The 26,025-nt window shown below is 44.1% G+C and overlaps 1 protein-coding gene across 2 annotated transcripts in view; it reads right to left on the reverse strand.

The window, feature by feature from the left end:
- LOC106571085 (signal-induced proliferation-associated 1-like protein 1) overlaps positions 1 to 26,025 on the reverse strand; it is a 215,606-nt gene that overhangs the window by 52,325 nt on the left and 137,256 nt on the right. For both annotated transcript variants that reach the window (XM_014143753.3, XM_014143752.3), the window contains exons 3-11: positions 23,858 to 24,843; positions 23,535 to 23,720; positions 20,506 to 21,015; positions 17,414 to 17,636; positions 15,361 to 15,491; positions 8,912 to 9,100; positions 7,315 to 7,489; positions 3,966 to 4,069; positions 973 to 1,130 (exon numbers count right to left, since the gene is read on the reverse strand). In XM_014143753.3, the coding sequence (XP_013999228.2) occupies positions 973 to 1,130; positions 3,966 to 4,069; positions 7,315 to 7,489; positions 8,912 to 9,100; positions 15,361 to 15,491; positions 17,414 to 17,636; positions 20,506 to 21,015; positions 23,535 to 23,720; positions 23,858 to 24,637 (2,456 nt within the window). In that variant the 5' untranslated portion in view covers positions 24,638 to 24,843. The remainder of the gene's footprint in view (positions 1 to 972; positions 1,131 to 3,965; positions 4,070 to 7,314; positions 7,490 to 8,911; positions 9,101 to 15,360; positions 15,492 to 17,413; positions 17,637 to 20,505; positions 21,016 to 23,534; positions 23,721 to 23,857; positions 24,844 to 26,025) is intronic.

The following is a 26,025-nucleotide window of genomic DNA, read 5'->3' on the forward strand; positions in this document are numbered from 1 at the left end:
AAGGCCCGTTGCCCTAGCAACTCCAGACTCAACATAGACACTGTGTGTAGACATGCTGCTTCAGAGCCAGTACTGTTCTTCCTTCAGACAAGCATGCGTCAAAACTGTGTTCATTTGCACAATGTCTCTCGTTCACATTCACTTGTAAATGTCCAAACGCGCCAAAAAGGACATTCGGTAGCTCCTACCTATATATGTATAACATTGTGAGCTGGATTGCCTGTCTTTGCGTTTCGTTTATTTTCGTTTGCGCTCGTTATCATATTGAGCTAGCAGCTTCCATGAAAATTCACTATTACTTGTGCTAATTTTGTTAGCATTCTGGTAACCGATGGTATTTTTGAAATATCTTAATGGGGCGCCCCCTTGTGTACTACACCGGTAATACAATAAATCCCGGGATGAGAGAAGGACAGTATGACGATATGAATATCTGAAAACCGCCCAACCCTATTGTGTACATAAAATGTATGCAATGTGTATTACTGTGACATACACTGGATTGGTGCAGTGAAATGTGTTGTTTTACAGGGTCAGCCATAGTAGTATGATAGGTGCAGTGAAATATGTTGTTTTACAGGGTCAGTCATAGTAGTACGGCACCCCTGGAGCTAATTAGGGTGCCTTGCTCAAGGGCACAACACATTTTTCACCTTGTCGGCTTGAGCCACACTGTACTGCAGCGGGTTGTGTGTGTGTGTGTGTGTGTGTGTTTCAGTTTCATGTTTTAATGTCACGCACACCTGTACAGTGAAATGCCTTTCTTGCCAGCTCTAACCCCAACAATACAGTAAACAATATCAATGTAGCACTATAAATAACAGAAGGTAGAACAGAAACAGAGAAATAGAAATAAGTGTGTGTCAGTGTCATGCGTGTGTCGTGCGTGTGTGCGTGTGTCGCGCGTGCGTGTGTCGTGTGTGCGTGTGTCGTGTGTGCGTGTGTCGTGTGTGCATTAGATGTTCCACTCACCTATAGGAGGTGTTGTCAGAGCAGGGTTGGTGTGCTCTCACCACTACGAACACGTGTTGGAAGTGAGAGCGTATGTTCTTGGGGGTGAAGGGTTGAGCCCCAGGCTCCTGGAAAACGATGGTCACTATGTCATTCCCTATGTGACGCTTCCTCAGGAGCTGGGAAATGTAGATAAATTGGTTAGAGAAAACAGCAAAGGAAAACGCTCAAGGTAAACATATGGACAACAAGATGGTAATTTTTTCAATATTCTATTTAGGAATGTGATAAATCTTTTTTGTTTGTTTATACTGCAATTAAATGGTAAGAAAAATGCATAAAAGTCCATGTGAATTCACAACATAGCTGCGCTGCTGCCAGCAACGGTTTTGGTCTCACAATGCGTCCCTGTCACATGGTTAAGCATTGTACCTGTACTACCATTACTGTACTACCATTACTGCACTACCATTACTGTACCTGTACTGCCATTACTGTACTACCACTACTGTACTACCACTACCGTACTACCATTACTGTACTACCATTACTGTACTACCATTACTGTACCTGTACTACCATTACTGTACTACCACTACTGTACTACCATTACTGTACCTGTACTACCATTACTGTACTACCATTACTGATCCTCAATTCCACCATGTCCTTTTGATTTAACTTCTTAAAGTATTGCCATACAAGACTTCGCTGCTGTCTCTTGCCATTTTCCATCTGTTAACGACGATGACGTAGTGGCAGAGAGTCCAAAATAATTGATTCCTCGACTCGTTGCGCGTCGACTTCCGGTGTCGACCTCCATTTCTTAGTGTTAAGATTAAATTTGTCTAGGAATCGACTCCTAAGAGTCTGTATTTTTGGAACGGAGGAGACTGATTAGTTACAAGAACACAAAACACTTGCCTCTTTCATAGCGAGACAGTGATAGATGGAGAGAGGGGAGGGGCACAGTATAGTAGGGCTGTCCCCAACAACAACAAAAATCTTTGTCGACCGAAAATCATCTGTTCAATCGATTGGCCAGAATGTTTAAACGTGTATTTTTCCATATATGTTTTAATAAAAATCAACTACATGCATTGAGCATGTCTGATGCTTAAAAGCTTACTGTTGGATGAAATAAGACATGTCTCAAGAGGGAGCCAGAGATCTAGATAAGCAGAAAAAGTACATAAAAAAAACCTGACCCCAAATGTTCTCCTCCCGCTTCTACTTGCTGTCACAGATCCTGCCATTACCCTCCTGAAGTTGCCGATAATAGGCTACACGAGGAGTCAGCAACCTTTCCTATGTGGAATGCCAATTTATCTTACCGATCTGCATGCCAGTTATGGTTTTTATGCGCACAACGGTATCTCGCAATTTCATGGCTTGTCATGTCCCGCAACTTCAGTAAAGCAGGACCTATCATCATTGAATAGGCCATGATATTGAGATTACTTCGCTCTGACACGGTCACACACAGTATCTGCTCATGTGCATGGGTTCGCTTCACGCTGTTCACAGGCTGGAAGTGAGGTCATCAAAACAGAGGAGAAGTATACAGTATAAATCGTAATAGCAGAGCAATGTTTTTGAAACAGTTTAAATGTATAAGAGTTATCCTTCCTATTGAGTTTTTATCTGAAATTGCAGTAAAAGGCAGGTACTTTGAAATTGATGCCGTAGCTTTAAGGGATTTTCAAAACACTAATTTATTCCAATGCAAAAAATGAGCAGGAATTCAACTGCTCAGTGAATTTTCAGTTGCAATTTGCTTCTTTTAAAAAAAAAAATGTATTGATTTGCATGATATTGTTGAAATGAAACATGGTTTGTTCTAAGGTGGGCCGAAAAGCAACATAGCTATTGTTTAGCTAACGTTCGCTGACGTTAGCATTCAGTTAACTAGCCAAGTAACTTAGCCTATTAATTTGCCAACTTTAGCTGCTGTTAGCTATGTGAGGATGCAGAGTGCAGACATTTTGTTTAGCTTGCTACCTAGCTCTATATAATATGACTGACACTGTATGATAATATTACTTTTATATTCGTATGAGAGCGGTAAATGTTCATTTTCGCTATGCTGAAGTTACTTGATGAAGCAAACGTTGTTAGCTTGATGTTAGCATGTTAGCTAGCAGCTGTTCCACTTGGCTGTGTTATTGTCTTGCTAAATTAATGAGTGTATGGATGAGAAAATAAACCATTTAAACGTCTGCACGCTTGTGAATTGTTGCATTAATTAAGAGTGTAATACATGAAGAGTTGCTTGATTATAAATTAATCATTTGCTACAGTGACATTTATGGCACTTTTAAGCTGCGAAGCAAGAACATCACCCGAGCCCTCTCTCAGCTCGTGTCATTCCCATTGCTAATGTGAATTTAAGAAGTTTATTTACATATTATGTAAATATACATTTTGTGCCGATAACTCTAATTCAATGCTCATCAATGGGAATAAGCCCTTAGTTGTTTTGGAAATTGACCCAATATGGGGTTTATTTTCGGCTACCTTTAAATTACACAACTTTCCCCAGATCTTCATAGCCTATCGTCTAGTTAGGAACATTATATGTTTTGTGATAACTGCACTGTGATTAAAATATTGTGGGGGAAAAAAAAAAAAAAAAATTCTAATCGCTTTTTTTTTCTCCTAATGTTAAAGTAAAATCCCAACCGAAAACAATCTTTTGGTATTTGTTTCATTAGTCCATTGGTGATATAGTCCCAAAATGCTTTGCATGTCAGCAATCAAATTTGACAAAATATATCATTTCCAAATACAGAAATACAGCCAGTATAATGCATTTTCCATCCTATGATGAAAATAGGACAGAACATTTTGAAGGATGATAAGATCAAAAGTCAGTAGCATTGTTTTAAAGGACTTGATCATTGAGTTTTCTACCTCTCCAGATAATTTATTTAATGAACAATTTTTTAAAGTTTGTTCTGATAGTCTTTGGTCTGTATAAAATCTCAACGTTGGTCAATAATAACTATCCATACCTGTTGTTTGTTGTTGGGTGTGTAGGGCAGCATGGTGGAGACATGGAACATCACCTCATAGTCCTTATAGGTGGTGTAGAGGGAGTGGGTCCCTGTGGAGTCAGCTAGAGGAGAGACAGACAGACATTAACTAACTAGGGGTTAGAAAGACAGACAGAGGGAATGGGTCCCTGTGGAGTCAGCTAGAGGAGAGACAGACAGAGGGAATGGGTCCCTGTGGAGTCAGCTAGAGGAGAGACAGACAGAGGGAATGGGTCCCTGTGGAGTCAGCTAAGAGAGATAACTAAGACGTTAGACAACACAAACAACAAGACTGGTTAGAAAGCATTTCTATGGCTCTGTAAGAGTCCTTTCCACCCAGATATGGATTACAAAACGGTTCTGAGTTCTCTATCCTCAACTCTCTTCCCATGTTTCCCTTAAAATACCCTCTCTCATTCTATCTCTGTCTGCCCAGTCAGACGTAGCTCCAACTGCCATCATCTCTCCGGGCCTGTATATAACAGCCTCATGTCTAGAGACATAACGTCTTCCCTGTGGCTCAGTTGGTAGAGCATGGTGTTTGCAACGCCAGGGTTGTGGGTTCGATTCCCACGGGGGGCCAGTTAAAAAAAAAAAAAAAACATGAAATGAAATGTATGAAATGTATGCATTCACTACTGTAAGTCGCTCTGTATAAGAGCGTCTGCTAAATGACAAAAATGTAAAATGTAGAGAAAGCCTGTCTGATTGTCTACAGTCGTGGCCAAAAGTTTTGAGAATGACACAAATATTAATTTTCACAAAGTCTGCTGCCTCAGTTATTATGATGGCAATTTGCATATACTCCAGAATGTTATGAAGAGTGTTCAGATTAATTGCAAAGTCCTTCTTTGCCATGCAAATGAACTGAATCCCCCCCAAAACATTTCCACTGCATTTTAGCCCTGCCACAAAAGGACCAGCTGACATCATGTCAGTGATTCTCTCGTTAACACAGGTGTGAGTGTTGACGAGGACAAGGCTGGAGATCACTCTGTCATGCTGATTGAGTTCGAATAACAGACTGGAAGCTTCAAAAGGAGGGTGGTGCTTGGAATCATTGTTCTTCCTCTGTTTACCATGGTTACCTGCAAGGAAACACGTGCCGTCATCATTGCTTTGCACAAAAAGGGCTTCACAGGCAAGGATATTGCTGCCAGTAAGATTGCACCTAAATCAACCATTTATCGGTTCATCAAGAACTTCAAGGAGAGCGGTTCAATTGTTGTGAAGAAGGCTTCAGAGCGCACAAGAAAGTACAGCAAGCGCCAGGACCATCTCCTAAAGTTGATTCAACTGCGGGATCGGGGCACCACCAGTACAGAGCTTGCTCAGGAATCGCAGCAGGCAGGTGTGAGTGCATCTGCACGCACAATGAGGCGAAGACTTTTGGAGGATGGCCTGGTGTCAAGAAGGGCAGCAAAGAAGCCACTTCTCTCCAGGAAAAACATCAGGGACAGACTGATATTCTGCAATAGGTACAGGGATTGGACTGCTGAGGACTGGGTAAAGTAATTTTCTCTGATGAATCCCCTTTCTGATTGTTTGGGGCATCCGTAAAAAAGCTTGTCCAGAGAAGACAAGGTGAGCGCTACCATCAGTCCTGTGTCATGCCGACAGTAAAGCATCCTGAGACCATTCATATGTTGGGTTGCTTCTCAGCCAAGGGAGTGAGCTCACTCACAATTTTTCCTAAGAACACAGCCATGAATAAAGAATGGTACCAACACACCCTCCGAGAGCAACTTCTCCCAACCATCCAGGAACAGTTTGGTGACGAACAATGCCTTTTCCAGCATGATGGAGCACCTTGCCATAAGGCAAAAGTGATAACTAAGTGATATGGAAGAAAGAAAATCCATATTGTGATAAATTGCCTGAATTAATTAATAAATTGCGATAACGATAAATAGAATGATAAGTTTCTAACAGACATTTAAAAAAAAAAATAGTTTAAACTGCCACTAGGCTTGGGCAGTATATCGTATATATACACCTTATACCGAGGTATTAGTAAATAGCAACACGATGGTTTTTCAATACCGTCAATATCGTTTAAACTATTTAAAAAAAAGTTATTTAAATACATTTGAATATTTGTAGATACTTAAGTAAATACCTGCAGTCAACTTGTGCAATACGATCTTCATTTCACTGGTCACATTATTTTAAATTAGGAAGCTTACCTGCAGTACAAGCACACAATGACCAGAGACCAGAGCTTTGTGAGTCACTCACTGTTGTGCTAAATGCTCTGCAGTTGTCCATTTAGTTTGCTAATTTAGTAGCTAGTTATATAGCTAAGTGGTTAGCTTCTTGCAATCAAGCCCTTCTTTGTAACAGCAGAGAATCCCCTCCTGGATCAAGAGCCTTGTTGTCTAATATTTGTTTTGTGTATGCAGCAAACTGTGAGTAGCATTGTGAGTTACTTGTATAACTTTATGAGCTGGGATATCTGTCCTGAAAATAATTTGTCAGAGACTGTATAAAATGTTCACAATATGCCTATTAGCATTTTGCTAGCATTCGTTATAGGATTTTACATGTAGTTGTTAGCATTGCTAATCTGCGCATTACAGAGGCTCAGTGGGGTTGGAAAATAGCGCCTCTTGTGCCGGTATTACCTAATATTCCGGGATGGCACAAGGTCGGTATGAAGATATGAGTCTGGATACCCCCCCAAGTCTAACTTACTACTACTAGGTTGATGGTTGTAGCCATCAATTGCCCCATATTAGCATATTAGCAATGACTTCTTTCATTACAAAGTATCTCTACTTGCACATTCATCTTCTGCACATCTACCATTCCAGTGTTTAATTGCTATATTGTAATTACTTCGCCACCATGGCCTATTTATTACCTTACCTCCCTTATCCTACCTCATTTGCACTATATATATATATATATATATATATATATATATATATATATATATATATATATATATATATTTTTTTTTTTGTAATTATTTTTTTTCTACTGTATGTTTGTTTATTCTGTGTGTAACTCTGTTGTTGTTGTTGTATGTGTCCAACTGCTTTGCTTTATCTTGGCCAGGTCGCAGTTGTAAATGAGAACTTGTTGTCAACTAGCCTACCTGGTTAAATAAAGGTGAAATAAATCAAATTAAAAAAAAAAACTTGACATTTCTCTAGAATAGGCTACCTATCGTAATGAACGATATCAGGAAAATGCCTGCGATAAGTGATCAGTATGGTCGTGGGAATACTTTTTGGTTTATCGTCCCAGCTCTAGCATGTTGCCCTCTTCATATATAATGAAAGCAGTCAGTCCGTGTGAACGCCTGTTTAGTGTAGTAACGTACTCTTAGTGTCCAGCTGGGCTCGGTACTTGGTGAATCCCTTCAGTCGGACCCTCTCCCCCAGCAGCTGTAGGAACTCCTCCAGAGCAGGACCTGCTGAATCATTATTATACATATCCTCTTCACTGCTCTGTCCCGACGCACAGTACATCACCCCCACCTTCAACTGGAAACTCAACTACAGAGACAGAGAGAGAGACAGAGAGAGGGAGAGGAGAGAGAGAGAGACAGAGAGAGAGGGAGAGAGAGAGAGGGAGAGGGAGAGAGAGGGAGAGGGAGAGGGAGAAAGAGGAGGGGTAGAGAGAGAGGGAGAGAGAGACAGAGAGAGGGAGAGACAGAGCAAGAGAGACAGACAGAGAGACAGAGAGAGGGAGAGACAGAGCAAGAGAGACAGACAGAGAGACAGAGAGAGGGAGAGGGAGAGAACAAAGTATATGACAGTCCCTCTGTCTGAAAAGTGCTTCCTTTTCTCCTTCCTCCCCATCCCCGGAGCCACCACAGATCCAACAACCAGACAGATAAAAGCAAGCTTTCTCCCATCAACACAGAAACCGAGAGAGGGGAGGGTGTCTGTGTGTACTGCTGTCTCCTTACCCCCTGGTGTCTGTGTGTACTGTAGTGCTGTCTCCTTACCCCCTGGTGTCTGTGTGTACTGCTGTCTCCTTACCCCCTGGTGTCTGTGTGTACTGTAGTGCTGTCTCCTTACCCCCTGGTGTCTGTGTGTACTGTAGTGCTGTCTCCTTACCCCTTGGTGTCTGTGTGTACTGCTGTCTCCTTACCCCCTGGTGTCTGTGTGTACTGCTGTCTCCTTACCCCCTGGTGTCTGTGTGTACTGTAGTGCTGTCTCCTTACCCCCTGGTGTCTGTGTGTACTGTAGTGCTGTCTCCTTACCCCCTGGTGTCTCTGTGTACTGCTGTCTCCTTACCCCCTGGTGTCTGTGTGTACTGCTGTCTCCTTACCCCCTGGTGTCTGTGTGTACTGCTGTCTCCTTACCCCCTGGTGTCTGTGTGTACTGTAGTGCTGTCTCCTTACCCCCTGGTGTCTGTGTGTACTGTAGTGCTGTCTCCTTACCCCCTGGTGTCTGTGTGTACTGCTGTCTCCTTACCCCCTGGTGTCTGTGTGTACTGCTGTCTCCTTACCCCCTGGTGTCTGTGTGTACTGCTGTCTCCTTACCCCCTGGTGTCTGTGTGTACTGCTGTCTCCTTACCCCCTGGTGTCTGTGTGTACTGCTGTCTCCTTACCCCCTGGTGTCTGTGTGTACTGTAGTGCTGTCTCCTTACCCCCTGGTGTCTGTGTGTACTGCTGTCTCCTTACCCCCTGGTGTCTGTGTGTACTGCCTCCTTACCCCCTGGTGTCTATGTGTACTGTAGTGCTGTCTCCTTACCCCCTGGTGTCTGTGTGTACTGCTGTCTCCTTACCCCCTGGTGTCTGTGTGTACTGTAGTGCTGTCTCCTTACCCCCTGGTGTCTGTGTGTACTGTAGTGCTGTCTCCTTACCCCCTGGTGTCTGTGTGTACTGTAGTGCTGTCTCCTTACCCCCTGGTGTCTGTGTGTACTGCTGTCTCCTTACCCCCTGGTGTCTGTGTGTACTGCCTCCTTACCCCCTGTTCGTCCAGCTTCATCAGCTGCTCTGTGACTTTAGGTGTGTTGAGAGCCAGTCTAAGACAGTGGGCGTTCAGCTCTGGAACCAGGTAATCTAGCACCTCTTTGAGGGGTAAACCCCGCGCCAGGCCGTGCTTTGAGGTAGACGGCACCGCATCCTCCAGGATAGACCCACGCAGGGTGGTGAGCTAGAGGGAGGAAGAGGGGAAACGGGTATAGAAAGAGGAGAAGAGAACAGAGAAGGAATAGAAGAGAGACAAATTCATTATTAGATCAGCCAGAGGATGATAGTGGACTGTTCAGACCAATACCTATCCAATCTAATATCGCTCCCTATTCCCTTTAAAGTGCACTACTTATGGAACAAGGGTGCCACGTAGACAGAGCAGCTTCCTTCCAACGTCTTCCTCTCAACGCTTAACGCTTCATGGTCATCTGAGGTCAACAACAACGAGCGAATGAGAGAGAGGCGGCAGGGTAGCCTAGTGGTTAGAGCATTGGACTAGAAATCGAAAGGTTGCAAGTTTAAATCCCTGAGCTGACAAGGTACACATCTGTTGTTCTGCCCCTGAACAAGGCAGTTAACCCACTGTTCCTAGGCCGTCATTGAAAATAAGAATTTGTTCTGAACTGACTTGCCTAGTTAAATAAAGGTAAAATAAAAAAAATAAAAGCGCAAGAGAGAGACACCAGCGTGTGCGTGCGCGTGTATATGTGTGCGTGTGAGAGTGTGTGGCCTTGGCTTCTCCTCACTGTTCATTCGTTCACTTACAGTAGAGGCACTTAGGGCTAAAATTAACTTCCTGAGGGGAGAACACCATCTCAGGCTAAAGAAAACTTCAGCGGGAGGACAGTATGAATAATAGAATGACGGGGACCTTGACTTTATATTGAACAGTAAACACACAGAGTTATGTCCCCTGTGTGTGATTGTGTGTGTGTCACTGAGAGGTACTGTACAGTGTCATTGGGTGTTGAAAGGCAGTGACATTTGCAGGATATTATTATGTTTAATAAAATGTATTGTAGTGTACTGTAGCTTAGTAGTCCTTCTGACGTTCGGACTGTGACCTGTGGGTTAAATGAACTAACAGGGATGAACTTCAGCTGGTTGAGAGAACCCATACCAGCACTGGACTTAACCATTATCCTGTGATGCTGTCTCAACCCACACACACACACTCGCACACCTTCCAATAGCAGCGAGCAGAGTGAAGAGGAGAAGAGGGGTGGAGAGAATAGGAGAATAGGAGAAGAGGGGGCGGTATACAGGGAGCAGCTATTAGACCACTATTACTGTGTCTGTTTCTATGACTGTCACCTAACTGGGTACTAAGCTGTAACCACCTATTACTGTAAACCAGTTCTATAACTAACCACCTATTACTGTAAACAGGTTCTATAGCTGTAACCACCTATTTCTGTAAACAGGTTCTATAACTAACCACTTATTACTGTAAACCGGTTCTATAGCTGTAACCACCTATTACTGTAAACAGGTTCTATAACTAACCACCTATTACTGTAAACAGGTTCTATAGCTGTAACCACCTATTACTGTAAACCAGTTCTATAACTAACCACCTATTACTGTAAACAGGTTCTATAGCTGTAACCACCTATTACTGTAAACAGGTTCTATAACTAACCACCTATTACTGTAAACCGGTTCTATAGCTGTAACCACCTATTACTGTAAACCAGTTCTATAACTAACCACCTATTACTGTAAACCGGTTCTATAACTAACCACCTACTCCTGTAAACCGGTTCTATAGCTGTAACCACCTATTACTGTAAACAGGTTCTATAGCTGTAACCACCTATTACTGTAAACAGGTTCTATAGCTGTAACCACCTACTCCTGTAAACAGGTTTTATAGCTGTAACCACCTACTCCTGTAAACAGGTTCTATAGCTGTAACCACCTATTACTGTAAACAGGTTCTATAGCTGTAACCACCTACTCCTGTAAACAGGTTCTATAGCTGTAACCACCTATTACTGTAAACAGGTTCTATAGCTGTAACCACCTACTCCTGTAAACCGGTTCTATAGCTGTAACCACCAAGGGAATTGGAGTTTCCTTCATTAAACAGTCCAAAATCACATTACACAATTTCACAAACAGTTCCATCCTTATTTATTCATTTTATACAACCATTTAGATGTAAGACTCATACCTGAGACGCTTCTATAAACATGATTATGGTAATGTGGCCGTATTGTCTCTCATGAGTTTCACAAAATTGTACCAAACGGACCAGTTCATAGCTGGATTCTTCACCAATCTTTTATACCTTCTCCAGAACATAAATGTCGTTCAGTTCTCCAGTTCTGTGAGGTGCAAGAACTCCTTTGTTCTCTCTATACTGGGGCCATGAGGAGAGGGTCTCCTCGTAGGAATTTACGATCGCTCTTACAGAGCCTGGTGTCAGAAGTATAGAAGTCGGGGGATGGTGCTCGCAGTGTCCAAAGAGGGCAACGTCATGACATAGGCTACAAGTGAAGACAGACACATCGGGGTAGTAACTGAGCGCGTCCTTATCCAATTCTGAGGTGAATATTGAGGATATTGATGAACTGTCCACATTAACTTTTCGTATGCCAGCAACAGGAGCAGGCCTTACGAACAGCAAAAGCACTAGCCTATGTCAATCTACTATCCTCCATAGTACAAAAGTTGACCTATTGCATTCTGTGAGAGAAATAAAATATTCCAAACAGACTTGGACAGATTTATACATCCACTAGCATCCCAAAAACTTTTTTTTACGCAATAAGGCTTATGCAACAGATTAGAACGTTTAGCTTAAAATGTTGGTAAACTATTAGGCTATTTCTTCACATTATAAACACAGCAATGCGCACACAGCAGTAGGCTATAAGCGCAAATGTTCCATTAGCGGAAAACACCATTATCAGAAGTGACAGCAAATGCAATTATGCATGTAATGCTTTTTTATAAAGGTGCATTTTTTATGGGGAAAATTATCTTCCCCAAACTAGAAACTCACGTGCTGCTTACGTATGTAGTTAGGCTCTACTCCCCTTGTAAAGCAGATTATTTAGCCACTTTAGTTGTGATACAAATGGTATCAAAACATATATGCCTATGGGCTAGGCTACATGAGGTGGGCGACTATGATTAGATAAAGTCGCAAAAAAAAAAAGAGGCATTGTTTCTTGCCTTACACTGGGCGTCATTCACAAGTGATGGGCTAATATTGTCACCCATCAGACTTAAAACTGTCTTTGATTTGTTTAACACTCTTTTGGGGTTACTACATGATTCCATATGTGTTATTTGTAGAATATTTGTAGAATACAATGTAGAATAAAGAAAAACCCTTAAATGAGTAGGTGTGTCCAAAGTTTTGACTGGTACTGTATGTCTGATTTTTGGGGGGATTTAGAATGGACTATTATCAGGCACCTGTATCGAAATCGGGTCAGCAGGGAAAAAAATATATGTTATCTGTACACTTAAATAGCGAATGGAGGACGATTTCACAGTGGTTCATTTTCATGCCAGCCAGGTAGACTATACTCCTATACTCGTCGTAAATATAAGCAATGTGATTAATATTAGGAAAATTCTGAAAATAAATATAGTGGGCCTAGCCTATAGAAAGCTGATGGGATCCTCCTCTTTTTATTAGTGGCCATCACTCTGCTTTCTCCCGCAAATGCATAGCCTATAGAAATGTTGCGCAACATGAGTTCATGGGGTCTGACGAAGTGTTTAATTAGACTTTTGATTACATTTGCATTGATGTCAGAGTGATTAGAGGGACAGTAGAGTGCTGAGTACCAGGCAGTTAAGCACGTTTGGTAGACTACTAATGACCATCAGCAGCATCAGAGCTTGGAGAAGCCTAGTTACCATGACTAAACGTCACATGGAATTTGACTGCCTTCATGACACGTGACCGCCGGTGTGGCAGTAATAGTCACCCTCACACCCATACTCCGGTCGATGCTTGGCATTGGGCATGGTGATCTTAGGCTGCTCGGCCATGGAAACCCATTTCATGAAGCTCCCGAAGAAGTTGTTGTGCTGACATTGCAAAGGGTGTGGCTGAAATAGCCGAATCCACTTATTTGAAGGGGTGTCCAAATAGTGTAATTCCATTTTGACATTATGGGGAATTGTGTGTAGGCCAGTGACAAAATCTAAATTTAATCCATGCTATAACAACAAAATGTGGAATAAGTCAAGGGGTATGAATACTTTCTGAAGTCACTGTATGTACATACAGGTAGGGGTAAAGTGACTAGGCAACAGGATATATAATAAACATACAGGTAGAGGGAAAGTAACTAGGCAACAGGATAGATAAACATACAGGTAGGGGATAAAGTAACTAGGCAACAGGATAGATAATAAACATACAGGTAGGGGATAAAGTAACTAGGCAACAGGATAGATAATAAACATAAAGGTAGGGGATAAAGTAACTAGGCAACAGGATAGATAATAAACATACAGGTAGGGGGTAAAGTAACTAGGCAACAGGATAGATAATAAACATACAGGTAGGGGTAAAGTAACTAGGCAACAGGATAGATAATAAACATACAGGTAGGGGGTAAAGTAACTAGGCAACAGGATAGATAATAAACATACAGGTAGGGGTAAAGTAACTAGGCAACAGGATTGATAATAAACAGTGGCAACAGCGGATGTGGATGAGTCAAAAAAAAGTTAGTGCAAAGTGGGTCAATGGAAAAATTTGGCAGGGAGCTTGGCCCCAGTGATGCACTGGGCCATACGCACTACCCTCTGCAGCGCCTTGCGGTCGGCATACCAAGCGGTGATGCAGCTAGTCAAGATGCTCTCAATGGTGCAGCTGTTGAACTTTGAGGATCTGAGGGCCCATGCCAAATCTTTTCAGACTCCTGAGGGGGAAGAGGGGCTCCCGAGTGGCGCAGTGGTCTAAGACACTGCATCTCAGTGCAAGAGGCGTCACTACAGTACCTGGTTCGAATCCAGGCTGTATCATAAATGTTAAGTAAAAATTACAAATATAAGTGGCATTGTTGTGCCTTCCTCACTAATTCTTTAGTGATGTGGACATCGAGGAACTTGAAGCTCTCGACCAGCTCCACTACAGCCACGTCAATGTGGATGGTGGCATGCTCGACCTTCCGTTTCCTGTAGTTCACAATCAACTCCTTTGTCTTTACGTTGAAGGAGAGGTTGTTGTAGTCAGTGATTAGGCCTACCACCACCGTGTGAGAGTTGTGATCAGCTTGGAGGGCACTATGGTGTTGAACGCTGAGCTGTAGTCAATGAACAGCATTCTCACATAGGTGTTCCTCTTGTCCAGGTGGGAGAGGGCAGTGTGGATCTGTTGGGGCGGTGAATTGGACTGTGTCCATGGTGTTCTGGGATGATGGTGTTAATGTGAGCCATGACCAGCCTTTCAAACCATTTCATGGCTACAGATTTGAGTGCTTTAGACAGGTTACCTTGGCGTTCTTGGGGACAGGGACTATGGTGGTCTGCTTGAAACATGTAGGTATTACAAACAGGGTCAGGGAGAGGTTGAAAATGTCAGTGAAGACACTTGCCACATTCTCTGAGTACACGTCCTGGTAATTCATCTGGCCCTGCGGCCTTGTGAATGTTGACCTGTTTAAAAGGTCTTACTTACATCGGCTATGGAAAAGCTGGGATGAAGGGGGTTGTGGGAAATAGAGGAGGAGAGGGAAAGGCAGAAGGCGATCAGGGTTAGAAGAGTGGGAGAGAAGGGAAGAAGAGCTATATATATATCAGGGTTAGAAGAGCCATATATATCAGGGTTAGAAGAGTGGGAGACAAGGGAAGAAGAGACATATATATCAGGGTTAGAAGAGCGGGAAAGAAGGGAAGAAGAGTCATATATATCAGGGTTAGAAGAGTGGGAGACAAGGGAAGAAGAGACATATATATCAGGGTTAGAAGAGTGGGAGACAAGGGAAGAAGAGCCATATATATCAGGGTTAGAAGAGCGGGAAAGAAGGGAAGAAGAGCTATATATATATCAGGGTTAGAAGAGCCATATATATCAGGGTTAGAAGAGTGGGAGAGAAGGGAAGAAGAGTCATATATATCAGGGTTAGAAGAGTGGGAGAGAAGGGAAGAAGAGCCATATATATCAGGGTTAGAAGAGTGGGAGAGAAGGGAAGAAGAGCCATATATATCAGGGTTAGAAGAGCGGGAAAGAAGGGAAGAAGAGCCATATATATCAGGGTTGGGGTCAATTAAAATTGAAAGCCAGTCAATTCAGGAAGCAAACTGAAATTCCAACACAAAAATTGAAAAAAGGGCCATCTCTTTTCAATGACGTTGAGAAGCCATTTGTGTGAAAAGTTTATCAATTTTTAAATTCAAATCACTTCCTGAATTGACTGACTTCAATTGAAATGAACCCCAACCCTGATAGGATATATAGCTATTTACCTCGCTGGTTCTGAAGATAACTCTGTAGTTGTACTGCTGTCCATGCTCCTTGTGTTCTTCTAGCTTCTCTCTCCTCAAACTCACTGCTACTGGACCCAGAGTCTCATCTACACCCAGGTAGTTCCAATGCTCTGGACGAGAGAGCGAGCGAGCGAGAGAGAGGACGGGACAAGGTGAAAGAGGGAGAAGAGAGAAAGTCAGATTTTTTTTCCCAAGGCATACCAGACATTCATATCTACTCTACCTTAGCAATGCATGAATAGAGACCGCTATAATCTCACTTCTCAGGTAGAAGTAGTTGCTGTAGTAACAGTAGGACCCCAGACCTCTCCTCTTCCTCCCTCTCAGATACACAGTTCAAGTCAGAAGTTTACATACAACATAGGTTGGAGTCATTAAAACTCGTTTTTCAACCACTCCACAAATGTCTTGTTAACAAACTATAGTTTTGGCAAGGCGGTTAGGACATCTACTTTGTGCATGACACAAATCATTTTTCCAACAATTGTTTACAGACAGATTATTTCACTTATAATTCACTGTATCACAATTCCAGTGGGTCAGAAGTTTACACAGACTAAGTTGACTGCCTTTAAACAGCTTGGAAAATTCCAGAAAACTATGTCATGGCTTTAGAAGCTTCTGATAAGCTAATTGACATCATTTGAGTCAATTGGAGGTGTACCTGTGGATGTATTTCAAGGCCTACCTTCAAACTCAGTGCCTCTTTGTTTGACCTCATGGAAAAATCAAAAGAAATCAGCCAAGACCTCAGAAAAAAAATTGTAGAGCTCCAGAAGTCTGGTTCATCCTTGGGAGCAATTTCCAAACGCCTGAAGGTACCACGTTCATCTGAATAAACAATAGTACGCAAGTATAAACACCATGGGACCACGCAGCCGTCATACCGCTCAGGAAGGAGACGCGTTCTGTCTCATAGAGATGAAATCAAATCAATCCCAGAACAACAGCAAAGGACCTTGGGAAGATGCTGGAGGAAACAGGTACAAAAGTATCTATTGCCACAGTAAAACGAATCCTATATCGACATAACCTGAAAGGCTGCTCAGCAAGGAAGAAGCCACTGCTCCAAAACCGACATAAAAAAGCCAGACTACGGTTTGCAACTGCACATGGGGACAAAGATCGTACTTTTTGGAGAAAAATCCTCTGGTCTGATGAAACAAAAATAGAACTGTTTGGCCATAATGACCATCATTATGTTTGGAGGAAATAGGGTGAGGCTTGCAAGCCAAAGAACACCATCCCAACCGTGAAGCACGGGGGTGGCAGCATCATGTTCTGGGGTGCTTTTCTGCAGGAGGTACTGGTACACTTCACAAAATAGATGGCATCATGATGAGGGAAAATTATGTGGATATATTGAAGCAACATCTCAAAACATCAGTCAGGAAGTTAAAGCTTGGTCGCAAATGGGTCTTCCAAATGGACAATGACCCCAAGCATACTTCCGAAGTTGTGGCAAAATGGCTTAAGGACAACAAAGTCAAGGTATTGGAGTGGCCATCACAAAGCCCTGACCTCAGTGCTATAGAAAATTTGGCCCATTCCTCCTCTGTCAGGAGGAATGGGCCAAAATTCACCCAAATTATTGTGGGAAGCTTGTCGAAGGCTACCCGAAATGTTTGACCCAAGTTAAACAATTTAAAGGCAATGCTACCAAATACTAATTGAGTGTATGTAAACTTCAGAACCACTGGGAATGTGATGAAAGAAATAAAAGATTCTCTCTACTATTATTCTGACATTACACATTCTTAAAATAAAGTGGTGATCCTAACTGACCTAAGACAGGGAATTTTTACTTGGATTAAATGTCAGGAATTGTGAAAAACTGAGTTTAAATGTGTTGAAGAAGAAGAAAGAAGGAGAAGGAGAAGAAGAAGAAGCCCCAGACCCCCTCCCCCCCTAGATAGAAGTATTTCCTGTAGTAGTGGTAGTAGACTCACAGACCTCTCCCTCCCTCTCACCTCTCAGATAGAAGTATTTCCTGTAGTGGTAGTAGGCCCCCAGACCTCTCCCTCCCTCTCACCTCTCAGATAGAAGTATTTCCTGTAGTAATAAGACCCCAGGTCGCAGTGCTCCACAGATCGTTTGGCCCTATCAGCATGCTGTCCCTGTCCGTCTTTAGGGGCCTCCAGCACCGACACCCCGGCGTTGGTGAAGTGGGGGAGAGAGGTCTCCAGGGGCCCCTCCTCTGAGCCACTTCCCCCCCCAGAGCCACTGGAGCTGCCCCCACTGCCAATACTACCCTGCTGAGAAGGGGGAAAAGAGTAATGTTACTATGGAGGCATTGAGGGGGAAGGAGTACCGTAACTACGGAGGTATTGAGGGGGAAGGAGTACCATAACTACGGAGGTATTGAGGGGGAAGGAGTACCGTTACTAAGGAGGTATTGAGGGGGAAGGAGTACAGTAACTACGGAGGTATTGAGGGGGAAGGAGTACCGTAACTACGGAGGTATTGAGGGGGAAGGAGTACCGTAACTACGGAGGTATTGAGGGGGAAGGAGTACCGTAACTACGGAGGTATTGAGGGGGAAGGAGTACCGTAACTACGGAGGTATTGAGGGGGAAGGAGTACCGTAACTACGGAGGTATTGAGGGGGAAGGAGTACCATTACTATGGAGGTATTGAGGGGGAAGGAGTACCATTACTACGGAGGTATTGAGGGGGAAGGAGTACCGTAACTACGGAGGTATTGAGGGGGAAGGAGTACCGTAACTACGGAGGTATTGAGGGGGAAGGAGTACCGTAACTACGGAGGTATTGAGGGGGAAGGAGTACCGTAACTACGGAGGTATTGAGGGGGAAGGAGTACCGTAACTACGGAGGTATTGAGGGGGAAGGAGTACCGTAACTACGGAGGTATTGAGGGGGAAGGAGTACCGTAACTACGGAGGTATTGAGGGGGAAGGAGTACCGTAACTACGGAGGTATTGAGGGGGAAGGAGTACCGTAACTACGGAGGTATTGAGGGGGAAGGAGTACCGTAACTACGGAGGTATTGAGGGGGAAGGAGTACCGTAACTATGGAGGTATTGAGGGGGAAGGAGTACCGTAACTATGGAGGTATTGAGGGGGAAGGAGTACCGTAACTATGGAGGTATTGAGGGGGAAGGAGTACCGTAACTATGGAGGTATTGAGGGGGAAGGAGTACCGTAACTATGGAGGTATTGAGGGGGAAGGAGTACCGTTACTATGGAGGTATTGAGGGGGAAGGAGTACCGTTACTATGGAGGTATTGAGGGGGAAGGAGTACCGTTACTATGGAGGTATTGAGGGGGAAGGAGTACCGTTACTATGGAGGTATTGAGGGGGAAGGAGTACCGTTACTATGGAGGTATTGAGGGGGAAGGAGTACCGTTACTATGGAGGTATTGAGGGGGAAGGAGTACCGTTACTTTGGAGGTATTGAGGGGGAAGGAGTACCGTAACTATGGAGGTATTGAGGGGGAAGGAGTACCGTTACTATGGAGGTATTGAGGGGGAAGGAGTACCGTTACTATGGAGGTATTGAGGGGGAAGGAGTAATGTTACTATGGAGGTATTGAGGGGGGGAAAGGCGTGATTTTATGACATGTTTGAAAGATGAACTGTCTGATATCACATTTGAACTATCGTTGATATTGGAAATAGGTCATGGAAATGTGTAAGGGTATAGCGCGAGTCAGTGTACACATTCATTGGCCAGTTTATTAGTTAAACACATCTAGTACTGGGTTGGACCTCCCTTTTCCCTCCAGAACAGCCTGAATTCTTTGGGCCATGGAAACTTTGCTCAAATGGTATCAAGGGACCTAACGTTTTCCAGGAAAATATTGCCCACACCGTTACACCGCTGCCAGCAGCCTGTACTGTTGACACCAGGCAGGATGGGGTCATGGACTCACTCTGTCATCAGCATGAAGCAACAGGAACTGGGATTCGTCGGACAAGGCAATGTTTTTCCAGTCCTCAATTGTCCAGTGTTGATGATCACGGGCCCACTGGAGCTGCTTCATCTGGGTTTTAGCTGATAGGAGTGGAACCCTGTGTGGTCGTCTGCTGCAATCGCCCATCTGTGACGAGGACCGATGAGTTGTACGTTCTGAGATGCCGTTCTGCTCACCACTGCTGTACTGCTCCGTTATTTGTCTGCTTGTTTCCCACCTGTTAGCTCGCACGATTCTTGCCATTCTCCTTCGATGTCTCTCATCAACAAACTGTTTACACCCACAGGACTGCCGCTGACTGGATGTTTTTTGTTTGTTGCACCATTTCTCTGTAACCCTAGACATTGCTGGGTGTGAAAAGCCCGGGAGACCGGACGTTTCTGAGATACTGGAACCAGCATGCCTGGCGCCGACAATCATAGCATTCTCAAAGTCGGTTAGGTCACTCGTTTTTCTAACACTCAATAGAACAGTAACTGAATGTCTCGATGCCGGTCTGCCTGCTTTATATAGCAAGCCACAGCCACATGACTCACTGCCTGTAGGAGCAAACCATTTTTGTGAATGAGGTGGTGTACCTAATAAACTGGCCCACAGTGTATATATTATGCATGTATGTGTGTGTAGTAGGGTTGTAATGATGTTAGTACGCGACTCTAGGCAGTAAGGTAGGAAAGGAAAGAAAATATGAAGGGGCCATCATGTCTTGAGGAAAACCGTCATAATGTCGGACACATCAACCTTATGTTATCACCCAGTTATCACCCAGACACCACCCAGTTATCACCCAGTTATCACCCAGACACCACCCAGTTATCACCCAGACACCACCCAGTTATCACCCAGTTATTACCCAGACACCACCCAGACACCACCCAGTTATCACCCAGACACCACCCAGACACCACCCAGTTATCACCCAGTTATCACCCAGACACAACTAATTATATTGCATGCGACAGCACAACATATTTGGCGTAAAGTACGTTTTTTTGAAGGACCATATAGTTTCGTCAGCTATGTGTGTGTTTCTTTGTCAAGGAAAAACTGGTGGTATGACAACACTAGGTGTGTAGTGTGTGTGTCTTGTTGTATGTATTTGTGTGTTTAGTGTGTTTAGTGTGTGTGTGTGTGTGTGTGTGTGTGTGTGTGTGTGTGTGTGTGTGTGTATATAACGTGTCCTCCTACCCGTTTAGAGAGGCCAATGTTCCTCTCTCCCTCTCCTCCCAGTTCATTCCTGAAACAAGGGCAGTTCAGCACCAGATCGTTGCTCTTCTCATCACCAGGGTCTAGGGCAGGGTTAGTGGTGTGAGTCCCACCCTGTCCCGCGCCCGCCTCCTTCCCACTCAGCTCCTCCTGGGACCCGCACGGAGACCCGCCCCCGCCGCATACCCCACTCTGATTGGACGAGAGCGAGGAAGTGGCGGAGGCCGAGGCAGCGGCCGCAGCGGAGGCGCCCGTGGTGGTGTTCTTGCGTTTCCCGCCGGACTGTCGACCCTGGATGGCCTCGTTGAGGTCGAAGAGGATACTCTGCACGTCAAAGTGAGCAAAGCCTTTCTGACAAGACCAGGGTTTTGGAGGGGGGCCGATGACGTCCTCCCGCCCCCCATCCTCCACGTCAGACCCAGCCCGGGACGAGTCACCCTCGGCCTTGACGCTGCGGAGCTTCCTGAAGATGGATTCCCCTCCAGTCTCCGACTGGAATCAGATAAGATCATGACTTTATTATCCCCATAGGGAAATGTTGTTTGCATCACTGTGCATATATTAAAAACATTAAACAATGTATGGATAAAAACAATTATTGATGAAATGTACAGACTCATAATACATTTAAAAAAACGTATTAAACATAGACATGACAATTGTGACCTGTTTCAAGAAGCTAGGCAGTCTAGCAGGAGAAGCGTTAACATTTGCTTTTGGCAGAAATGTCTTCTGGAATGTGAACTTTCATGTGCATTAATAACAAAAGTGTATGCCATCTTTAAATACGAATAAAATGGTTAAAAATTACGAGTCTAGTTGGTTTAGCCACGGAAAAATACAGGAACCTTTCTCGCTAGCGCTGATTGGTTAAGATAATGGATGGGCTGGACATGCCGAGAGATGAGTTCTGATTGGTCTGCCATGTAGCAGGCTTCTGTCTATAACATGAGCTGCTCAGTATGTGTAGATAATCCTTGCTACTGCGGCTTTTTTTGAAAGATATCATGAAGAACTGAAAAAGTGTTGCTACTGCTCTCAACATTGCCGCCCTGAAGTTAACAGGAACTATAGACAAAGATCAGTGGGAAAAAGTTGTGATGGACTACTTTCTGGAGGACGATGAAAAGGAATAAGACAGTGAGGAAATTCCTGATTTAGGAAAAAATATTTTCATTGAACCAGACATTGTAGACTTCTGATGACAGTGATGGGGAAGAAATGTGATCAACAGTGTTGTTGTCACAGAAGAAGTTGACCGAGATTTGAAATCAGTCGAATGCCTGGTGGAAGCAGAGAGATGATTGCCAAATGTGGAGAGTCAAAAATAGAACACAGAAGGCTGTTTTATAAACACCTGTCTCTGGATTACATCTTTAAACTAGGGGCAACCATGGCATCCACGACCGAGGGAGAAAAGCATTCATCCATGTAAACGGATAAGAGTCTAGCTACATTTTCAGATATTATACGTTTCTAATTCTGTCAGAAAGTCATTTTCATTTCAAGTTTAAGGATACTGTTAGCTAGCTAGCTAACATTGAACCTAGTTGGTTAGCTGTAGCTACCGGCAGGGTGCATGGTAGTATGAGTTGGGATTATGGGTCCTTGTTTAGCTAGCTAGCTATGTCAAACACTATGCAAGTAACAATTTCACTGTACCGTTTACACCTTCTGTATCATGTGTATGTGACAAATAAACTCTGATTTTGTTTTATGTAATGTGAAGAACATGATCTGCACCAAAGTCAGATTAGGATATAGGCCAAGGACTAGATAGTGTATTTTTACTACTGCTTTCACCACTTTTAGTCTTAATCTTTGGTTGTTTACTACACCACCTTACTCCCTCTGTTTAGCACATGGCCTCACTTGTGAATCCTTAAAGAGATAGGTGTGGCTAAAAGCTTAAGAGGGTGTGAATGATGTTAAATAGGTGTAGACAAAAATCTCTCTCCAGTAGGTGTACCAAAAAACTCAAGGGCCATTTTCTTAAATGTGGGATTACAAATGTATCAATTTACAAAGCTGAATTACTTTCCCATAGTTCCTCAACTGCAGTGTACGATATACAATTTTCTAGTTCTGAGTCTCTACTTTTTTTCCAATGTAAAAAACACAATTTCAAATTTTGCTACATAGAACCGAATCGAGGTGGTGGGTCAGAATTACAGACAAGATAAATACAAATCATTCAATAGCTGGCTAATGTTTTTGTTTAAATGATGCATCTGGACACAGACCCATCTTTTTGTTTAATATGGTTGCTGGTTCCTGATCTGAGAACACCGTTTGAGGAGTCACCTGAAGTTTGAGAGGAATGGGAGATGCAGTAGAGGAATGCAGTGTTGAGGCATAGGGTTCGTAATGAGCACGACTGATTACTACTCTGAACTGTGAGTGGTGAGCTTTCTGGCGACCAGAGCTGATGAAGGCATCACACAAGTCGGTGCCATACATTTTGAAGCAGAAGTCAAGTGGTTACGCAAGTCAGGCTGGTTCCAAGATCAAACCACGTGCTGTTCCTCTTCATCTTTGGAGGATTCATGCATTCAAAGACTTGGCCACTATTGGTTGACCTAGCTAGCTATAGTTAGCTAGGTCAACCAATACATCATGAGTAGCCTAGCAATAGCTAGCTAGGTCAACCAATACATCATCATGAGTAGCCTAGCAATAGCTAGCTAGATCAACCAATACATCATCATGAGTAGCCTAGCTATAGCTAGCTAGGTCAACCAATACATCATCATGAGTAGCCTAGCAATAGCTAGCTAGGTCAACCAATACATCATCATGAGAAGCCTAGATATAGCTAGGCTACTGATGATGTTGTATTGGTTGACCTAGCCAACTATAGCTAGGCTACTCATGATGATGTATTGCTTGTTTTTTGCTTTTGAAGCACTTTGAGATTTGTTTCTGTTATCAAAAGGGCTATATAAGTTTAATAAATCATTATTATTATTAATATTAATGAGATAGTAAAAAGTGCAGTTCATGTACTCTACCTTGGACCTCCTCTTCAGATGTTTCTCTCTTTCCTTCAGGCGACTGGCGGGGCTACCTCTGGTAGGACCCTGGGGTCCATCAGGTAGATCCAGGGCAGCCTGTTTGTGCGGGGCCACCGTCAGCAGCTCACCAAGTCTGTCCGGCGCCGGGCTGCGTTGATCAGGAGCCTCCTGGGACGTATAGCCCTTGAATGAATGAAGTTTATTTGACACATTTAAAATACATACAATAAGTGTATTCAACATCCTCTGGAATTCTTTGTACATTTTTTTGTGTTCTTTTTTTAACTATACTAATTGTTTTACATCAATCATTAAAATACCTTGAGCATATCAAAGAAGCTCTCCCCTGAGCCTGCATGTTTGTCTATGGAGGAGGTGCTTCCGTACTCTCGGTGCATGGGCGTCCAGCCGGAGAAGGACCAGCCCTCGCCCCCGTCACCCTCCAGCTCAGAGATAGTGATGTCACTGTTGGAGCGCTGGCGGATACGCCTCATGCCTTTGCGCGGCGAGCCCTGGTAGCCGTCTGGCGACAGGTAGCGGTTGTCTTTGCTGTGATGTCTGCTGTGGTGCATCTTGCTCTTCAGGGTGTTGTGGATGTTCCGGAGCATCGAGGAGTCCTGAGGGCTGATCAGGTGGCCCAGTTTAGCTGACAGGTTGCTATGGGCCGTGGTCGCCGAGCCTGAACCCGAGCTCCGTTCTCTTTCTCCGCTCCCGGCCGACCCGCGTTCCCCGGCCGACCCGCGTTCCCCGGCCGACCCGCGTTCCCCGGCCGACCCGCCTGACCCACATTCTCCGCCACCTGAAGATGACATGGTGGAACTCGGGGAGTCCGTATCTACGGTGATGTGCCACACCCCGCCCGTTCCATCCCGTTTGGGGGGCCAGTCCGCCACGCGGGCCCTGACCCCCATCTTGGGAACCCCCGGGGTGGAGGAGGAAGAGGAGCCGGATGAGGAAGAGGAGGTGAGGTGGGTGCTCTCGGAGCGAGGTGGGGGGGCGCCACCGTTGGGGAGGCGCAAGCGACGGGTGTAGAATTCATCAGAGGCAGGTACCGAGCCGCCCACCGAACGCTCCGTCTGAGACCGCTTCAGACTGGTCATGGTGGGGTAAGGTTAGGGGGTAAGGTGGGGTAAGGGAGAGCTCAGCAGTAGAGATGGAGCATTATGCCCAGGGACAGGAGAGGATAGAGAGCCTCACAGAGCATGGGTGGACTGGAGGAGGGAGAGAGAAAGGGAGGCCAGACAGAAGGTTGTTGCTAGTGTTGGTCCTCCTCAGGTCTGTATGCTGCGTCGGTCTCTGGTGAACTCTGCAGGAGAGAGAGGAAGAGGAGAGAGAGAGGAAGAAGAGGAGAGAGAGGAAGAGAAGAAAAGAGGAAGAGGAGAGCGAGGAGAGAAAGAGGAGAGGAAGAAAGAGAGGAAGAGGGTTAGATGATGGGTTAGGCCTCCATGTCAGAGAGGCCTTTGGCATGGCTATAACAACTGAAGTTGTTTTAAATCAAGCAGAAGAAACACATAGCTCAGACTCTCACTCTTCACTAACTGGCTGACGACGCGGCAGTTGGCAGCGTGGTAGGCACAGCTTTTCCCATTTAATCAATCATAAAATGTAGGATTAGCTGATAACTGCGAAACAAACATTCTGGATAATATAGAGAACCTTGAATGATTTATTGATCAGCATTTTGATATGCTCGAAAAAGAATCAGATAAATCGAAGCGAACAAGAAGAGGACATCTCCTCGAGCGAAACTGCCGTCAAATTGTAAATGTAATAATTGGAGGGGGACATTTCTATAACTACGTCTCCAGAATATAGAGCACTGCTTACAAGCATGAGAGAACAGTTAAAACAACTGGATCTATTGCCTGGGCTACTGGGGGAGGTTGAGGCATTAAAAACAGGAATGGATTACAGTAACAAAATGGAAGAAATTCGAGCGGAAAATAAGATATTGAAAAAGTACCGTGGACTCCCTAAAAGACACTACAGAGATGCTATGGTATGATAATAAAACAATGAAAGCAGAATTACTTGATATAAAGTGCAGAAGTATGAAGAATAATATTGTTATAATAGGAATAAAGGAGGATGAAAACAGTCAACGGAGGGGGAAAAAAAAAAATCTAGGTTTTCATGAAACGTAATCTCAAAATGACGGACGAACAGGTGTAAACAATTGATCTTCAAAGAGCTCACCATTTCGGTGGCAGAGGGGAGAGAAGGTAGCTAGTAGTAGTAGCTAGGCTAACTCAGTACAAAAATGAAGATTAACTTGCTACAACAGGACTGGGAGCTGAAGGAAAACAGAAATGTGTGTGGGTGGTTGGTTGGCTTACTCGCTCTAGACTGTCAGTACTGCATGTCTTTGCAATCGTGTCATGGCTGTGTCGGGGTCGATTGTAGGTTAAACGTATGTATCCCTATATGGGTAGTGTGAGGCCTAAGACACGTTTTTACTGGCAGGACATAATGAGGACTACATAGCTCT

This window comes from Salmo salar, chromosome 15 (assembly GCF_965601325.2).
Source record: "Salmo salar chromosome 15, fSalSal1, whole genome shotgun sequence".
In the NCBI taxonomy this organism is placed as follows: Eukaryota; Metazoa; Chordata; class Actinopteri; order Salmoniformes; family Salmonidae; genus Salmo; species Salmo salar.